The following is a 15845-nucleotide window of genomic DNA, read 5'->3' as shown; positions in this document are numbered from 1 at the left end:
CACACGAAGAACCCACCTTAATATATTAAGAAAAGAACATTTATATATATGGCTAGAAAAACTTGAAAACGACTCAAATGACATTTTAGTACATTAGACACATTTTTAATTCGAAATCATACGATCTAAATGTTTTTTTCAGTTTCTTAAAATGTGTCGGATCACAATAAAACACATAAAAATGAAGAGAGGAAAAAAAGGAGTGTACTACTTGCCAACAGTTTACAACCATGCAAATGTAATCCTTGTCATATAGCTTTTAAATGTAAATTCAAGATATGAAGTTTATGAGTTCCTACAATGACATCAAAGATATACAATTATAACAAGATTTAAAGTTAAATATTTATATAATTAATGAAATTTCAATACATATACAAGGTCTGAACGATAGTTATTGGCTTCACGTGAATCCATAACTTCTAAGCTAGCTGCGCCCCTGGCTCTACATGAACTTTTCTCCTATGTCACACAGTACAAAACACTTCAATACCTGAAAAAAGAGGCTTAAAACCTAAGATTTACTTGAGAGACTTCTGTTTCACTTCGTTGGTGTTAAACTTCATTTGACTTTCACATGTACGATCGTCACCATTTAGGTGAAGCAGCGGGAGGCAAGAGCTGAGTATTTCCATCAACAGGTACAAAATGAATTTGATTCGAGGCAGGGAAGGAAAGGACAAAAGATTCGTTTTCATTTGAATGTTGAAAATCTTGACTCAAAATCGGCCTGCCCGAATATCTCTGTCAATATGATCTGCGTTGAGGGTTCCTGGAAGTTCTCGAAAATCTTCATTGAATACAGAATATGCACTGCAAAGGAGGACAAAAATTTGAGGGTGACTATATTTAGAAAAAATCACATACTATTATTATGTGCTTTAGTAGTTGACGTTGGAAATCCAAAAAAGAAAAAAAGAACACCAGACTATGTAAGCATGTCAATACGCGGATGAAGAAGCTTAAAGTGTGTGGGGTGGGGTTGGGGGTTGGATAGACTATCAAATGAGGAACTAACAGATCTTAAAGAGGATAAGGTTACAGCATTAAATGAGAAGAACAGAAGTCACAAGCAAACAAATTTATAATGCGGTAAATGTGTGTCCAAGTGGCTTCGACGAAATCCATCTTCTTATCACAGATTAAGAAGAAAAATTACACTCACACAACAGAAAAGCATATCAACTTGGAGGTTTAAAAGTAACCAAAAGGAATAAAGACTTTTGTATCTAAAGGTTCATATATCTACAAAATCACATACCTAAGTTCTCCCTGCTTCCGGTGTCCAAGATTATAAAAGATGAGGCCAAACCCAGTCGCCAGTAACTGCATTAAGTTAAGAAAAAGAGTTAATAGTACTACTATGTTCTTTTTTCCAAGACCATACAGGAATTCTGCTTTCTCAAATTGTGAAAAAGTATGCAATTTTTGATTGTTTTAGTAGTTAGTTCATACATAAGAGGCCATAACTCTAAGATAGTTAATTCTAAGATTTCCCAGCACACGTGTACATGATGAAGGTAGTTAGCTGTTCAATAATTCATAAATGTAAGCGAGTACAAGAGTAGACATATACACGGTATTTAGTATATATTTAGCTTTCAAAAAAGTACACGTTAATCCTTTTATGTATCAAATATGTTTAATCATTTCTAACTCCTTGTATATATATTATGGATAATTCCAAAGCTGGTTTCAAGGTAATATAAGCAGCGATAAATAGCAGAATTAATGTGACATTATCTTCCATGAGAACTTGAGTACTTGTTGAGGAATAGAAGTATCAGTTTCAGCAAAATGTCATTTAGTTTTCCCCACCTTAATCAAAGCATAAAGAACCAGCATTATATGAAAGAATCCGCAAAACAACAGTTCAGTCTATTGAAAGCTTACAGAAACACAAGTGACTCATAAGTCATAAGAAGTTATTAGCAAGTCCGAGACTTTCTTTTTTTAATTTGGTAAATCCCATCCCCAACCCCCCCACACACACAGAGGCGCCACCAGTGGCTTTTTCCACTTCCCCTTTGGTGACTAAAACTAACACAATCTCTTGGTTGGAAGTAACAGATCAACCACTAGAGCAATCCTCTCTTCTCAGACTGTGACACTATGGCAATTGGCAGCTACTAACCCACATCCATGTTAGTACAAAAATCCAAGTACTGTAAAACAAAGTAGGATCTTCCCCAATATATTTTTGTTATAATCCTTCTTCCTATCTAACTATTTAGATCCCAACGTATGCTCCTAAGCATATATACATTCAGTCTACATTTTGGGATACTGTTCCAAAAAATTACTGAATCATAAAATAAATAAATCTGCCATATATATATATATATATATATATATATATATATATATATATATATATATATCACAGCAAATGATGTGACCAAATGGTTGAACTTACAAATAAAGGTGCAACCTCATATCTTCGCGCAATAGAGGCCAGAATGAACCAAGTCATGATAATAACCCAAACCTTTGGACTGATGGAGAAAATTACCATCAAGAGCATATCTACAAACAAGTGAAAAGGTAACGGAACAGGTGAAGAGGAATAAGAAGATAGTTTTTACGTGAACGATATGAAATGTGAAAACAACTAGTCAGAGCTTCACCTGGAAATTTCAGTTTATGACGTAGTATATAAAAAAGCTTCCTCTTCCACTTACTACTTGATGGGGGTAACTGAAACTTCTGCTTATAGAAATGGGAATAATAAAACTTGTAAATCATTGCAAAATGAAAAAATGAAAATACAGAAGTATGCACATGGGAGCTAGATTCAATTTCCAGACAACAACTGAATATCCTATACTTTTTGAGGCATTTATTTTCCACTCACCAGTTCATCATCATCGTCATCCTCAAATTCATCACGAAAATGCTTAGGTGGTGGCTTTGGTTTGACAGCAACTATTAGTGAATCTACAGAAATGGATTTCAACCTTTGTTATAATAGAGAAAGAAGTTCCATTAATTATGATATAATAGAATAAAAGGGCAGCCCGGTGCACTAAAGCTCCCGCTATGCGCGGGGTCCGGGGAAGGGCCTGACCACAAGGGTCTATTGTACGCAGCCTTGCCTTGCATTTCTGCCAGAGGCTGTTTCCAAGGCTTGAACCCGTGAACCCGTGACCTCCTGGTCACATGGCAGCAACTTTACCAGTTACTCCAAGGCTCCATGAAAATGTGAAAGTGGAACAGCATCCAGGAATAGATAATCAAGCAAATAACTCAGTTGTTCAGCAAAGGAATGTGTGGAGAACAGCCAAAAATGACTTATGGCATTAACACTCTTAACACTTGTAACCACAGATACAGTATTCCGTTGTTTGGTCTAGATTTTCTGAAGAGAACCACTAAAGGAAGATTCAGAAACAAACAGAATCTTCGAACTAGTCTAATTTCTACAACTTCTTAGGAAGTACATAAAATTAATTTGTTTCCCTTTAGGCTAGCAATTTCCATAGCATTATGTCTGCTATGGAAATGTGAAAGTGGAACAGCATCCAGGAACAAACAATCAAGCAAATAACACAGTTGTGAAGCAAGAAATGTTTGCAGAATCGCTATGCAACAAAACAGATAGTTTGCTAGAAATCATCAAACTTATACATGTGTGCATTTCCTACTCATTCCGATTTCCAACCGCAAGAAGAAAAAGAGATCAAACATCACGGTACCTCTATATCTCACATAAATAAAATCCTCCTATGTATAGTTGTTACAGTATATTATGCAAAATGGTTATACCAACTTTGATAATCAACAAATCGATGAAAAATTGTACCTCCGTTGTTGAGTTGGACTACTTCATCATCTCCATTTTCACTATCATGCAATACATTTCCTCGCAGAACAAGTCTTAAATTTTCAATAGGCATATGTCGATTCGCAGCAATCATCTTTCTCAATTCATGTACCTAGATGCCACAGAAAATGTCAAAGCATATTCAGAACAACTCCAGGAATTTAAATTATATGCATAACAAATGAAGCTCACAAGACAAGTCTAAACAACATCTTTTCATGCACTTCTACAACCTTTTTCTTATGATTAGAAAACAAACCACGATACTAGGAGATATTTCTTTGATTTTTTTGCAGAAACTTAAACAAAATGCCACTTTAGGTATCAACAAATTCTCATTTCTAGATTACAAATTCTTTTTTTCAAGGGAAAGGGTCTAATATACCTCTAAATTTTACTATTTAGAGCTGATATACCCCTCATTACAAAAGTGGCTCACAAATACCCCTACCATTACAAAAATGGCTCACATATACCTCTCCATTACAAAATGGCACACATACACCCTTTTCATCTAATAGAAGTGAAAAAAATAATTTTAAATTTATTTTTTAGATTTTAAATTTTTTTAAAATCCATGTAGGGGTATATATGATATTTTTCAATCATGAATTATTTTTTGACTTCTTTGATTATCATTATTTAGTTTCTTGTTCTTCTTTCATTTTTTCTTTTATTCTTCAGTGTAAAAATATGAAAAAAAAAAAGAAGAAGTGTGAAATGAAAAGGAGAAAAAAGTAAGAAAAAAATTAAAATTAATATTTTTTGTGGTTATATTGTAACTTGCAGCTATATTTTAATTTAGTTTTATATTTGTAAAAAAACTTGGGGGATCTATAATAAATTTTAAAATTTGGGAAAAAATAAATTTGACAATCAAAATAATAATTTAAATTAGCGGTTAAATCAAAAAACTAAAAAACAATCTTGTGAGAAGAATCAAATATACCCTCACATGGATTATTTTTTAAATAAAAAACTAAAAAAAAATTTAAAATTAATTTTTTCACTTCCATTGGAGAAAAAGGGTATATGTGAGTCATTTGTATAACAGTAGGGGTATATATGAGTCACTTTTATAACGAAGGTATATCAGGCCCTCTTCCTTTTTTCCAATAACAGTAGTCTCTGGGCTTAAATGATGAAATGAGGATTCATATAGCCGACCCCAACTTATTTGGGATTGAGTCATAGTTGTTCTCGTAGTTAGTCTTTGGGCCATCACAGGGCTCACAAACTTGGATGTTTTTGCAGGACTCGTATATACGAGAAGCCTGGAAAAGAAGGTAGGCGTGCACCAGGATAGAATAACACAGGGAGGAAGAAGCATATGGAAGACAAGGTCACTTGTGACAGAACTATCCTGAGGGAGCCAGCTTGGGCACACCTCAACTATTCCATCATGGACCTGCTAGTCTGTTACCTCCCACTAACACAGGTATCGGGTTACTCTGCCCACCAAGACTTAGGCAGAAAGATGGGAAGAGATCATCTAGTTTGTTTTGTCTCTGCTACGATTTGAACCCTGGACTCTATAGCTTGCATGACTTCATTGATCATATGCCACATCCTTGGGTTCATGATTCAAAATTCTTCTCTATGTAGTGTCTCCATAGAGAGTTTCAATCATTTGCGTACTTGTCACATGCCAAATTAGAAGTAGCCTATCAGAATACTAAAGGGATCTCTTGACATCAAAGCAGACCAAACTCACAATTCATCCTAGATTTACTCTAATTTTTTGCTTGACTAATTCAATTCAATAAGGGAAACCAAGGTGACAAACTAATGACTTGTTGCCATTTCGGTTTTGCTGTCTAACGCCCAACATAGATTCTCAGTTAATTTCAAACTTATCTCAGTATCAAACTCTGATTACCTTCATCAGAAAGAAATTATCACTCAGATTACACATATCCATGTACTACACCAAGTTCTCTCTGAAGCCATGCTCATTAAGCTAATAATAATCTTTTCTTGCTTCAGTCCATATTACTTTCTTAATCATCCTCCTTGTCCACTACCATTTCTCTTTCTAAGTAAATTCCTGATTAATAAGGTATAATATGAACCATAGCTGGCTGAGTTAATATGTACTTTCTCGTCCTCTTAAGTTCCCTAGTGTTGCCATGAAGTTCAACTCACTATCTTCCAGACTTTCTCCTTCCAACTATCCAAGCATTTACTAAGGAAAAGAAAGGAAAAATCTTTTCAGCATTATTCTCCATCTCAAACTTCATAATTTGCACTAATTCACCACTTTTCTAATAAACAAAACACATTTCCTCAATGTGACTCAAAATCGTAACACCATTCAATCAATTAATCAACTACACCTCAATTCAAATTCAGCTTAGGGTCTACTCTGTGAATTATTTACATTCAATTCAACTCTAGTTCATTCCAATACTTCAACAATTTTCCTTAAATACTTCAATTACAACTAGTAGAAATCGTCTATATTTATCCTTTACTTATCAAGATCGCATTCTGACCTTAGCTAAGTATGCGCTGATTACGAGTCATTAGAAAAAATAAAACCTAGTTTTCCTCAGTATAATTTGCGTGAATTTCGAGCTATTACGATCGAAGGAGACGGAGAAAAGGAAGTACCTTAATAGAAGAAGGAACATTAAGGCGACAAGGCGGAAAAGGACCGATGATTTTCAGAAAGATTTCTACCATCTTCTTCTCCTCAATTTCATCCATGGCGCCGTTAGAAAACCTAATTCAATTGCAAAATTTAGAGGTTTTTCTGACGGCGCTATGCTTTAGATACGATCACCGGCGCCGGGAATTTGATCTCCGGTCAATACTCCTGACTGTTCACCGGACCACTTTTGTAAACGGGTTTCACTTTTTGATTATTCAATGCCAAGCTGAAAAGGAAAAAATTAGGGAAGATGTATTTATCTACGTGGATTTAGGATTTTTAATTAATTTTATAAATCTCAGTTCTATTTTCTGAATTTTCCAAAATTATAATTGAATAGTAAAAATCCAAAAATACCCCTCTACTATACCATTTAGAGTTAATATATCTTTCGTTAAATATTTCATTTCCTGCAATTACACAAGTGAATGAAATATACTATTTTTTGATTGACGGAAGTAAAAATATTAATTTTTAATAAATTTTTCTATTTTTAAAATTAAAACAAAAACCACTTGTGAATATATTTGAAACCAGGGGAGTAGTTTACAAGCATTTGGATAAACTAGTGATATAATCAAAGATTGAGCACCAAAGAATGTCGTGGGATAAATGAGATTCCTTTATTCTCAATTGCAAAATTTCATGTTCGAGCCTTTAGACCTTAATTGTTTGGTTGGTGAAATGAAATATTCTGAAATTATTATCCTTATTTCACCAATCAGATAACCTCTAAATGTTTTTTACAGACTTAGTCCGATTAATTGATTCTGAATACCGAATGATTGTCTTAATTTTAAAAAAAAATCTATTGGTTGTCATAGTCCATAGTGGTCCCATGATGCCCTTGTATTAGCCCAACAAGAAGGATAACATCACTTGTGGTTCAAAAGCACAAGATTTTAGGCTAACCTTCTACAGTCATTAGGTCAATTCTCTATCTACTTTTTTTTTTTTTACTAATATAGTGTTGCATTTTTTCAGGTCATTGTTATACTGTCATTACCAAAAAGATAAAGAGTATATGTATAGAGCTTAAGAAATAGTATACAACTAATTTTTGACACTATCAAGTCATCCAGATGGTATTTATAGATAAGTCATCTTAAAATATGTGATTTGAAATCTTAAAAATAAGATATATTATTTGCTATAACATGTAAAAAAAATGATTTAATGGTGTAAATATGTCATTTACACCGACAACGTATATTACTTAATCTCATTGGTATATATCATTTGGTCTCACCACCAAAGGTTTGATGAAGTAGTAAGTGTTCCTCTATTGTTAATCAGAAGTTTTGAATTCGAGCTCTAGTTTTGATAGTCGTATGGGATCCGACTAAATCTGAATTCGTATTAGAAATTTTCATATTTGGGGGGAAAACGCTTCCTAACAAAGACGATCACGTACTGAGGAGGACTCGAACCCGAAACTTCTCGTTTGGGATGAAAAAGTATGACTTACCTTTTTACCACAATCCTTATTGGTCGAGCCCTAGGTATAGTGCCGCCTTCGATAGGAAATACTTTACCCCTTAGAGTGAGACTTCCCGGCATGAACCCAACTTAAGTAGTCAGGCCATAAAACGGATACTGAACCCCAGATAAAAAATCAAAAACAGTATACTATATCGTTTGGTCCCAGACTTTAGGATGAGGCTTTCATTTTCAACCATTCAATGTTAGATAATATATATAAGAACCAGAAGTATAAACTATATAGCAATATCAAAATCTCTCCCTTTATTGACACTTTACTTTGAGAAAAATGGCTCTGAGAATGTGGACTTCTTCAACAGCCAATGCACTTAGAGTCTCTTCCAATGCTTCAAGAACCAGTTTTCCCCCTGCTTTTTCACTCTCTAGATGTTTTTCTACTGGTAATTTTTTTTCAATTCATTGCTTTAATTATTATTTTTTCCATTCTCATCAGTAAAAAAAATAAATCTAAATTTGTTTATAAGGATGTTTACACAAATAGCTGGCCATAGATATGAAGTCACAATTTTTAGGTTATGAGTTTTGAAGTACTATTCATTTTACTTAATGGGTTCTAAATAGAGTATTTGTAGTTTGTTAGATAGTTTTTTTTTTTCTTTTTTAGCATAAATACATGGTTCTGTTGATCTAGTAATTTGCATTGTGGCTCTGCCCTGGCCGATCGGATTTACTGTTTACTTTTACTAATCGGTATACATAATTATAGGCATAATACATATATAAGTCCTTTAACTTGGCTAAGCTGACATCTATATATGTTCTCCAACTTTAGATGTGCACAAGTAGACACTTAAACTTGTAAAAAATTGAACAAGTAGACACATGCGTCCTATATGGCGTCCTATGTGTCAACTTGCATCTTACATGGCGTCCTACGAGTAATATGCCACGTAAGACGTGTGTATCTAATTGTTCAATTTTATACAAGTTTAAATGTCTACTTGTGCACACTCAAAGTTGGAGGGCATAGTGTCAGTTGAAGCCAAATTAAAGGCCACATTTATGTATTATGCCTAGATTATATACAGTTATACACATATTATACATCCATCGATTATTTTTAATTTAAACGATTGAGTGAGCGGCTGTCCAAGAGATTAATTCTTATTTCTTGTTTTGTTTATAAATTTATATTGAGTTTTTTATTGGATATATTGCAAGTTGCAGTTCTTGAAGGGCTGAAGTATGCATCTTCACATGAGTGGGTGAAGCATGAGGGATCAGTGGCAACAGTTGGAATAACTGACCATGCTCAGGTTTTTCTTGACTTATAGTATTTTTCGTGTAGTTCTCCGCTTATGTTTTGATATCAATAAACCCCAGAGGGTCGAGACTTAGAGGTGGAGCCATGATTTGAACTTGTTAGTAAACTGTATTGGAAAATATTAAACAGTAACAGAAACTTCTGAAAAAATAATAAAGACAGAATCTGAAATTAAAAAAAATAATAACAGTATATGAACAATTATTATAAGAACAAAATCGAGCCCACTGAATACACAGTGTGTCCTTAAGGAAATTATTCCCCTCAAAGTACCCGAGGTTTTGGAATCTTTCCTCCCAGGATAGAACGATTTACTCACCAAAGTAGAGGCACTGCTAATTTTGGTGACTGCGAACCACTTGATGGCTGTATTTCACACGAGTTTTAGAAAGTGCAGAAAGAAGAAGAAGATTGTATATTCAGAATTTCGTATGGAACATTCTGAGGATTAACAGATATTTATATAGACTGTTTACACCTTTTAAGAAAAGGCACCTGTTGGAAAAAGGTTTGCAACTTTTCGGACAAGGTTGCAACCTTTCAAAAATCCGTTGGAAAAAACTGAGGGAAATTTTAAATTAATCCGGGAAAGAAACGGGGGTCGCGGGTCGCGGATCAGGATTTTTTTTCCACTTAATTAATTAAATAAATAAATAATATTAATTAATTAAAAATTTAAAGAAAATTTGGTCCAAAAAGATTATCAATTCCGAAGCCGAGCGAGCGACGACGACGACGGCGCGAGGGGAGACCCTCTTCTTGACCCTTTAGCAACATGAAGGAGTGCTTCTACTTTTAAATAGGAGACTTTTCATTTCCACCACCTATGTGGGACCAAAGCTTATTTAATAAAGCAAGAGATAACATATCATTTCCTCTCCACTCCTTTTTCCCTCAATTTCTCATTCAACCTATCAATTAAACCCAACAGAACTTTATGAGCTGTAAATTCTAGGATAACAACATTAGGTGTAAGTAGCTTGGTTTTGAATAGATCTATATACAAATTTAATGGATTTATAAATACAAATATAAGGTTTGAACTAATGTTATTGGGTTTCTAGTTCTGCCCCTGGTTCGAGTTGCCTACAATTTGAAACTCTGTGGATAATGGACTTGTCCCTCTACCTTTCTCCGCTAAAATACCAAGTTTTTCTCTGTGGGCAGACTTGCATATACATTGAATGTTTCTTGTATGCTATCAATTGATGACATTTTCTTTCAAATAAAAAAAAGAATCTTTACATTATCAGGTCACCTAAAACATAACTACTTTGTGGTAACCATCCTTAATAAAACAGAATTAGTGATCTCGAAAATAAGGCAGATTATCTGTTACTACAGGTCAAAATACATCAGTAGCGTAAGTTTTCTTCATACGTTGTCTATATTTAAGTCAAGTCCATAAGGAATTAGGGATTCAAGTTACATTTTTCGAAATTGACTTGCATTTATATATAGTTGAACTTCAAACAATGGATGTTTTCAGGATCATTTGGGAGAAGTGGTGTTTGTTGATCTGCCAGAAACTGGTTCTTCTGTTTCACATGGAAGTAGCTTTGGAGCTGTTGAAAGTGTGAAAGCCACCAGTGACATTAACTCTCCAATCTCAGGCGAGATCGTTGAGGTCAACACAAAGCTCACTGAAACACCTGGTTTGGTAAATATCTACTAACTGATACTCCCTTCATTTCAATTTGTTTGTTTACTTTCTTTTCTAATCCGTTTCAAAAAGAACGTCTCTTTCTTTTTTGATAACTCTTTAATTCTAACTTTCTGTATGTCATGTTTAAGATCACAAGATTAAAGAATATTTTAGTACATTCAAAAGTGTTCTTTACTTTCTTAAATTTCGTGTCAATCAAACAACCAAATTGAAACGGAGGGGGTATATATATTCCAAATATTTCTTGTGTCTTTCCTTCATTTTTCAGCTAGTAGAAACTTTATGTTACTCGGACCTCTTCAAAAATGCCTTTATGCTCCAAAAGTAGTGCACTTTTGGAAGATTCGATACGGGTTAGGTAGCATGTTTGGAAAGTCCGGCCAACATAGGTTGAAAACTGAAATGCCATATTCCTTATGATTTTTCACCTTCTGCACTCAAGGTCAATATTACTTTCTGATATATATATTTCAAGTACTTCTTGTGTCTTTCCTCCATTCTCCATCTAGCTGAAATTTATGTTGCTCGGACTTTTCAAAAATGCTATGGGGTGCTTCTTGAATCTTGCGTGTATGCAAAATCATTTCTAAAAAGTCCGAGTAACATAGTTTGAAACGCCATATTCCGTAAGATTTTTTAATGTTTCTTTTGCCACCTTATGCAATGAAGATCAACTCGAGCCCCTATGAAGATGGATGGATGATTAAAGTGAAGCCGAGCAGTCCATCAGAAATTGAATCTTTGATGGAGGCCAAAGAGTACACTAAATTCTGTGAAGAAGAGGAAAGTCATTAAAACTTGAAGGTGATTTTTGAATTCACTTTTTAGACTAACATTTGCCTGGTTAAGGCCTGAGATATTGTGATCAAACTTCCTGTCAGTTGTTAAAATTCCACAAAAAATAAATAATAAGATCCACTTTTCTGTTTTTTTCTTTGCCTCAGCAGAGTTGTGATTGAGTTTTTTGATTTATGATACTCTTTCTAGTAATTTTCGCAACGTTAAAATTGGTCCACGGATAGAATTTTCGACCCTACATTATGATCAGGTCATCTAGATAGCAAATTCTTCCTTACTGTTTTGACCTTATGTTGCTCATAATTTCCAAAAATATTGCCGCCCCCCGTGGCAGATCCTCCAAAAATTCACTACTTTTGGATGATCTGGCATGCACTCATCTACATTTTTGAAGAATCTGAGAAACTAAGCTTTGGCTTGATTTCCTTAATACTTGTACTTGTTACTGGTTCACTTCTCTCTTAAGGTGTCTTCACTTGTTGCACCGGATACACCAAGACTTGACCGCGTAATCTGAAATTCTTAACTTGAATAACAGGAATGAATGAAGATTTATCTCTAGTTGACATACAGAACAGGTTTAAAATCCACTCGAAAATACAACGAAAACATGGTACACTAAATGAACAAGAATATGATAAGGCTCAATATGAAATCAAGAAAAGATGCAATTTTTATTGACATGATGTTGAGATCCTTTTGAGTCTTGCAAGACAATTATCAGTAGGACTAGGAATTGGTAGATATGTCACACTTGTTTCTGGATTAAGACGCTCGAGCCTGCACCAGAACAAATTCAAGGCAAATTATGCATTAATATACACAAAAATCAATTGTACTAGGAGAAGTTGCAGAACTCAAATGTGTGTTGATAATCTTAGTACCTATAGTTTAGAAGAAAGTAGTGAAGAAACACTGAAACTTCAAGCCTAGCCAACTCTGCTCCGGGGCACAACCGAGGTCCTGCTCCAAAGGGAAGAAACGCGCTAAATGTCTTGGCCTCATCATCCTGTTAAGAATCAACTGTGTTACTTCCTCAGCCATGATTAAAAGTTAGTATTGTCCTTTAACCTTGACCAAATCTTCGTGGAGGATGTAGCTTATTAGCCACGAGTTCAACTGAACCTAGTAGTTTGGACACATAACATCGATGTTTACGTGAAAACACAAAAACTGTAAAAAAAATCACAAGTATAATAAGATCAATGTTAAGAAACTTAAAAGCTGAACCAATCAAGTTCAAATTCTGAATTCGCCTCTGCTAGTCTTGGTCATCATCCTTCTTAGGGTAAGTCTAACAAGTCTCACTTTTTTGGAAGAAGCAACCTTGTAACAACTACAAGAGTTAGGGGATTGAGGCCAAAACTACGAGGAAGAAATCCATACGGGATTTGAAAGGAAAAAAGAAAACCAACTCAAGCCCGACTCCAACTTGTTTGGGACTGAGGCACAATTATCGTTGTTATCGTAAAGAAAATTAGTATAAGGAGATACTACTTATAATACTTACATCCCATCTTGAAGGATTAAATTCTTTGGGGTTCACATGATTGTTAGGATCCAAATTAACTTGCCTTATCCAAGTCAATACCTTCCATCCTTTTGGTATTGTGTACCCTATATAGCACAAAGCAAATCCTTTAGTACATAAGACATCTTATTTTGTCAAAAAAATTGGCAAAAATGAAGGTGCAGACGAGAGAAAAGGGCGAAGTTTACCATTCATGTTGATTCTCCTTTTTGCGTTTCTATAAATTGCTAAGGTGACATTAGAGCAACGTAGAGTTTCATCGATTACCTTGCATTTGAACACAATCTATATGTTAAAATTCTTGAACTTTGTAAGGTCTACATTCTCGTACCACTAGACTATTTACGTACCTTGGTTAAATACTTCATCTGTCTAAACTCATCGTAGCTAAGTTTTTTATCAGAATCAGCCTGCCTTCTCTTTACAATTTCCTCTTGTTCCTCCTGAAAACATAGAATTTCTCAAAGGTAAAAAGAAGTTTAGATAACTTACACTCTCTATAACAGACACAGTCATCTTATATAACAACATTTCACTATAACGGCCAAGTGTTCTTTAGAATCAATTTTTTATGTAATGTTGTATACGTTATCTGGAAAAATGACGTTGTTATAGAAAGGTTTAACTATAGTAACAAAATATTTGTTTAGATTACAAATGACTTGTTATGATATTACCTTTGCTTTTTGTAAGAACTCAGGATGTTGTTCTAAGTACATTATTGCCCATGCTGCAGTATGGGCAGTTGTTTCATGACCTGCAAACACATAAACGATTAACAAGTCGATGATCTCCTCATCGTGTAATCTTCTTCCTTCGTCGTCTTCAATGGCCATAATCAAATCCACCATATTATTGCACTTTGATCTTGATTCATCCTTCATATTCATCACCTTCCTTTCATCTATTACTGATTGAAATATCTTCACCAGGTTTTCCCTAGCCTAAATTAAAGCCACAATTGGAAAAAAAGACAAGTTAATGACTATAAACTTAAGCTTATCAGACTCTTAAGTATTTTCGACGTGGAACATAGATTTATATGTGAAAAATCACTAAAGTTTCAACAAAAACTAAATCTGAACTTATAATTTTAAAGGTATAATGAGTTTAATACTACTCCCTCCGTCTCAAATTATCTGTCATATTTCTCTTTTACACACCCATTAATAAAACATTAATTAGGAGAGGCTTTTGACTATTTTACCCTCATGTATATCTTGAGATATAATCTCTCTTCAATAAATATTTACTCTATTGAGATGTTTGTGTTCTTCGAGAACAATTACCACTAATGAAAGGATAAAATAGAAAAAAATATTAATTTTGCCTTGACCTTCTAAAATGATAAACATTTTGAGATAACTATTTTAAGAAATCACGACTGATGATAATTTTAAGCGGAGGGAGTAAGAATCTAATAGAGATCAAACCTGCCAAGTTAAAATCTTGAATTCGCCTCAAAATGAGTAGAAAGAGTGGGTAAAACAAATTAGGACATAGATCTAACCTTGAATGCCCTATGATAAGCAAATCCAGGGAGATTGATAGGTAGAGCCAAAAAACCTTGCAAATAAATTGTGTACACCTTTTCCACCATATCTAACCATTGAGGATCAATCTCACTACCAATCATGATTCTTATTATAACTTCAAATGTAGATTTCTTCATTTCAGTAAGAAACTCAATTGGTTTTTCTTTAATGGCATTCCATTTTTCAAATGAACTCTTCACAACTTCTTCAATTAGACCAAGGTACACACACAATGCATATTTGCCTTTTATAGGAGATGTTGTTATTCGACGAAGACGCTTGTGTTCTTGGCTTGTAATTCCATGGAGAGCTTTTTTTCCAATTAGATTCAATACTGATTGAGGCCATCCCAATTCAAAGTTTTCATCATCCATCAAGATTTTCTTGCATACTTCTGGTTTTGTGACAATTATGCTTGGTGTTCCAAACATAAATGCCTTGTACATTCCTCCTTGTCCATACCTTCAATGTTTCATATTTGTTTTCACCAAATGTCAAGAATGTTTGCACTATAGAAATCAATTAATATTAGTTAAGACAATAGATGACAAGAATCATATAGTGGGGAATTCAGAAGTTTTATTAAGGATGATCAAGATTTAATGGTCAAAAACACACTTAAATTATCATTTTTTCAGTAAATTTCACATCTCGACTATCAATTGTTTTAATCCATAGATAGTGATATATAGTTCAGATTTAAAAGAAGAAAAAAAACAACTAATAGTTGGAATGTGAGACCACCCTTCAATCTATGTGGATTGACAAGAAAATAAAAGAAGGGGAAAAAGGTACAAAACTTAGCACTTTCTAGTACACAAATAAGTTTATCATCCATAGCTAATCTGTAGCTAAATGAGATTAGCATGGAATTTTTGTTGTTTAGCTACGAAATTTTGTCCGTCGGTAATTTCTTATTTTTTAGTAGTATTCTTCGAGAAAAAGATTCAAATTGGCCCATCTACTTTTTGGTTATGTTACAAAGTCATCCCTCCGTACTTTTATACTCCAAGTTGGAGCTCCGTTAAGATAAAGAAAAAATACGCAAGATGCATTGCTAACAACAAGGGTA

The 15845-nt window shown here is 34.1% G+C and overlaps 4 protein-coding genes across 5 annotated transcripts; 1 reads left to right on the top strand and 3 right to left on the bottom strand.

Moving 5' to 3' along the window:
• Positions 1–221: 221 nt before the first annotated feature.
• On the bottom strand, positions 222–6709 carry LOC129888758 (uncharacterized). The gene is made up of 7 exons (XM_055963754.1): positions 6437–6709; positions 3803–3935; positions 2855–2937; positions 2628–2706; positions 2417–2526; positions 1262–1326; positions 222–813 (listed from the first exon to the last, which is right to left on the bottom strand). The coding sequence occupies exons 1-7, from the start codon at positions 6530–6532 to the stop codon at positions 720–722; spliced, it is 660 nt and encodes a 219-aa protein (XP_055819729.1). The 5' UTR covers positions 6533–6709; the 3' UTR covers positions 222–719.
• Positions 6710–8184: 1475 nt separating this feature from the next.
• LOC129888757 (glycine cleavage system H protein 3, mitochondrial-like) lies at positions 8185–11839 on the top strand. 2 transcript variants are annotated; one of them, XM_055963751.1, is made up of 4 exons: positions 8185–8359; positions 9141–9235; positions 10733–10903; positions 11579–11839. In XM_055963751.1, the coding sequence occupies exons 1-4, from the start codon at positions 8248–8250 to the stop codon at positions 11702–11704; spliced, it is 504 nt and encodes a 167-aa protein (XP_055819726.1). In that variant the 5' UTR covers positions 8185–8247; the 3' UTR covers positions 11705–11839. The 2 variants fall into 2 exon arrangements, with proteins under 2 accessions (XP_055819726.1, XP_055819727.1); XM_055963752.1 differs by having other exon boundaries at positions 8187–8359; positions 9147–9235.
• A 542-nt stretch (positions 11840–12381) lies between these two features.
• On the bottom strand, positions 12382–14128 carry LOC129889786 (beta-amyrin 11-oxidase-like). The gene is made up of 4 exons (XM_055965236.1): positions 13916–14128; positions 13589–13681; positions 12592–12716; positions 12382–12487 (listed from the first exon to the last, which is right to left on the bottom strand). Exons 1-4 carry the CDS (start codon positions 14126–14128, stop codon positions 12382–12384), a joined length of 537 nt encoding a protein of 178 aa, XP_055821211.1.
• Positions 14129–14730: 602 nt separating this feature from the next.
• Positions 14731–15219, bottom strand: LOC129889780 (ent-kaurenoic acid oxidase 2-like). Its single transcript, XM_055965229.1, has one exon. It carries the CDS (start codon positions 15217–15219, stop codon positions 14731–14733), a length of 489 nt encoding a protein of 162 aa, XP_055821204.1.
• Positions 15220–15845: the final 626 nt, after the last annotated feature.

Source organism: Solanum dulcamara, chromosome 5, assembly GCF_947179165.1.
Source record: "Solanum dulcamara chromosome 5, daSolDulc1.2, whole genome shotgun sequence".
Classification (NCBI taxonomy): domain Eukaryota; kingdom Viridiplantae; phylum Streptophyta; class Magnoliopsida; order Solanales; family Solanaceae; genus Solanum; species Solanum dulcamara.
The sequence above is the reverse complement of the archived record's forward strand: the minus strand, read 5'-3'. Positions and strand labels throughout refer to the sequence as shown.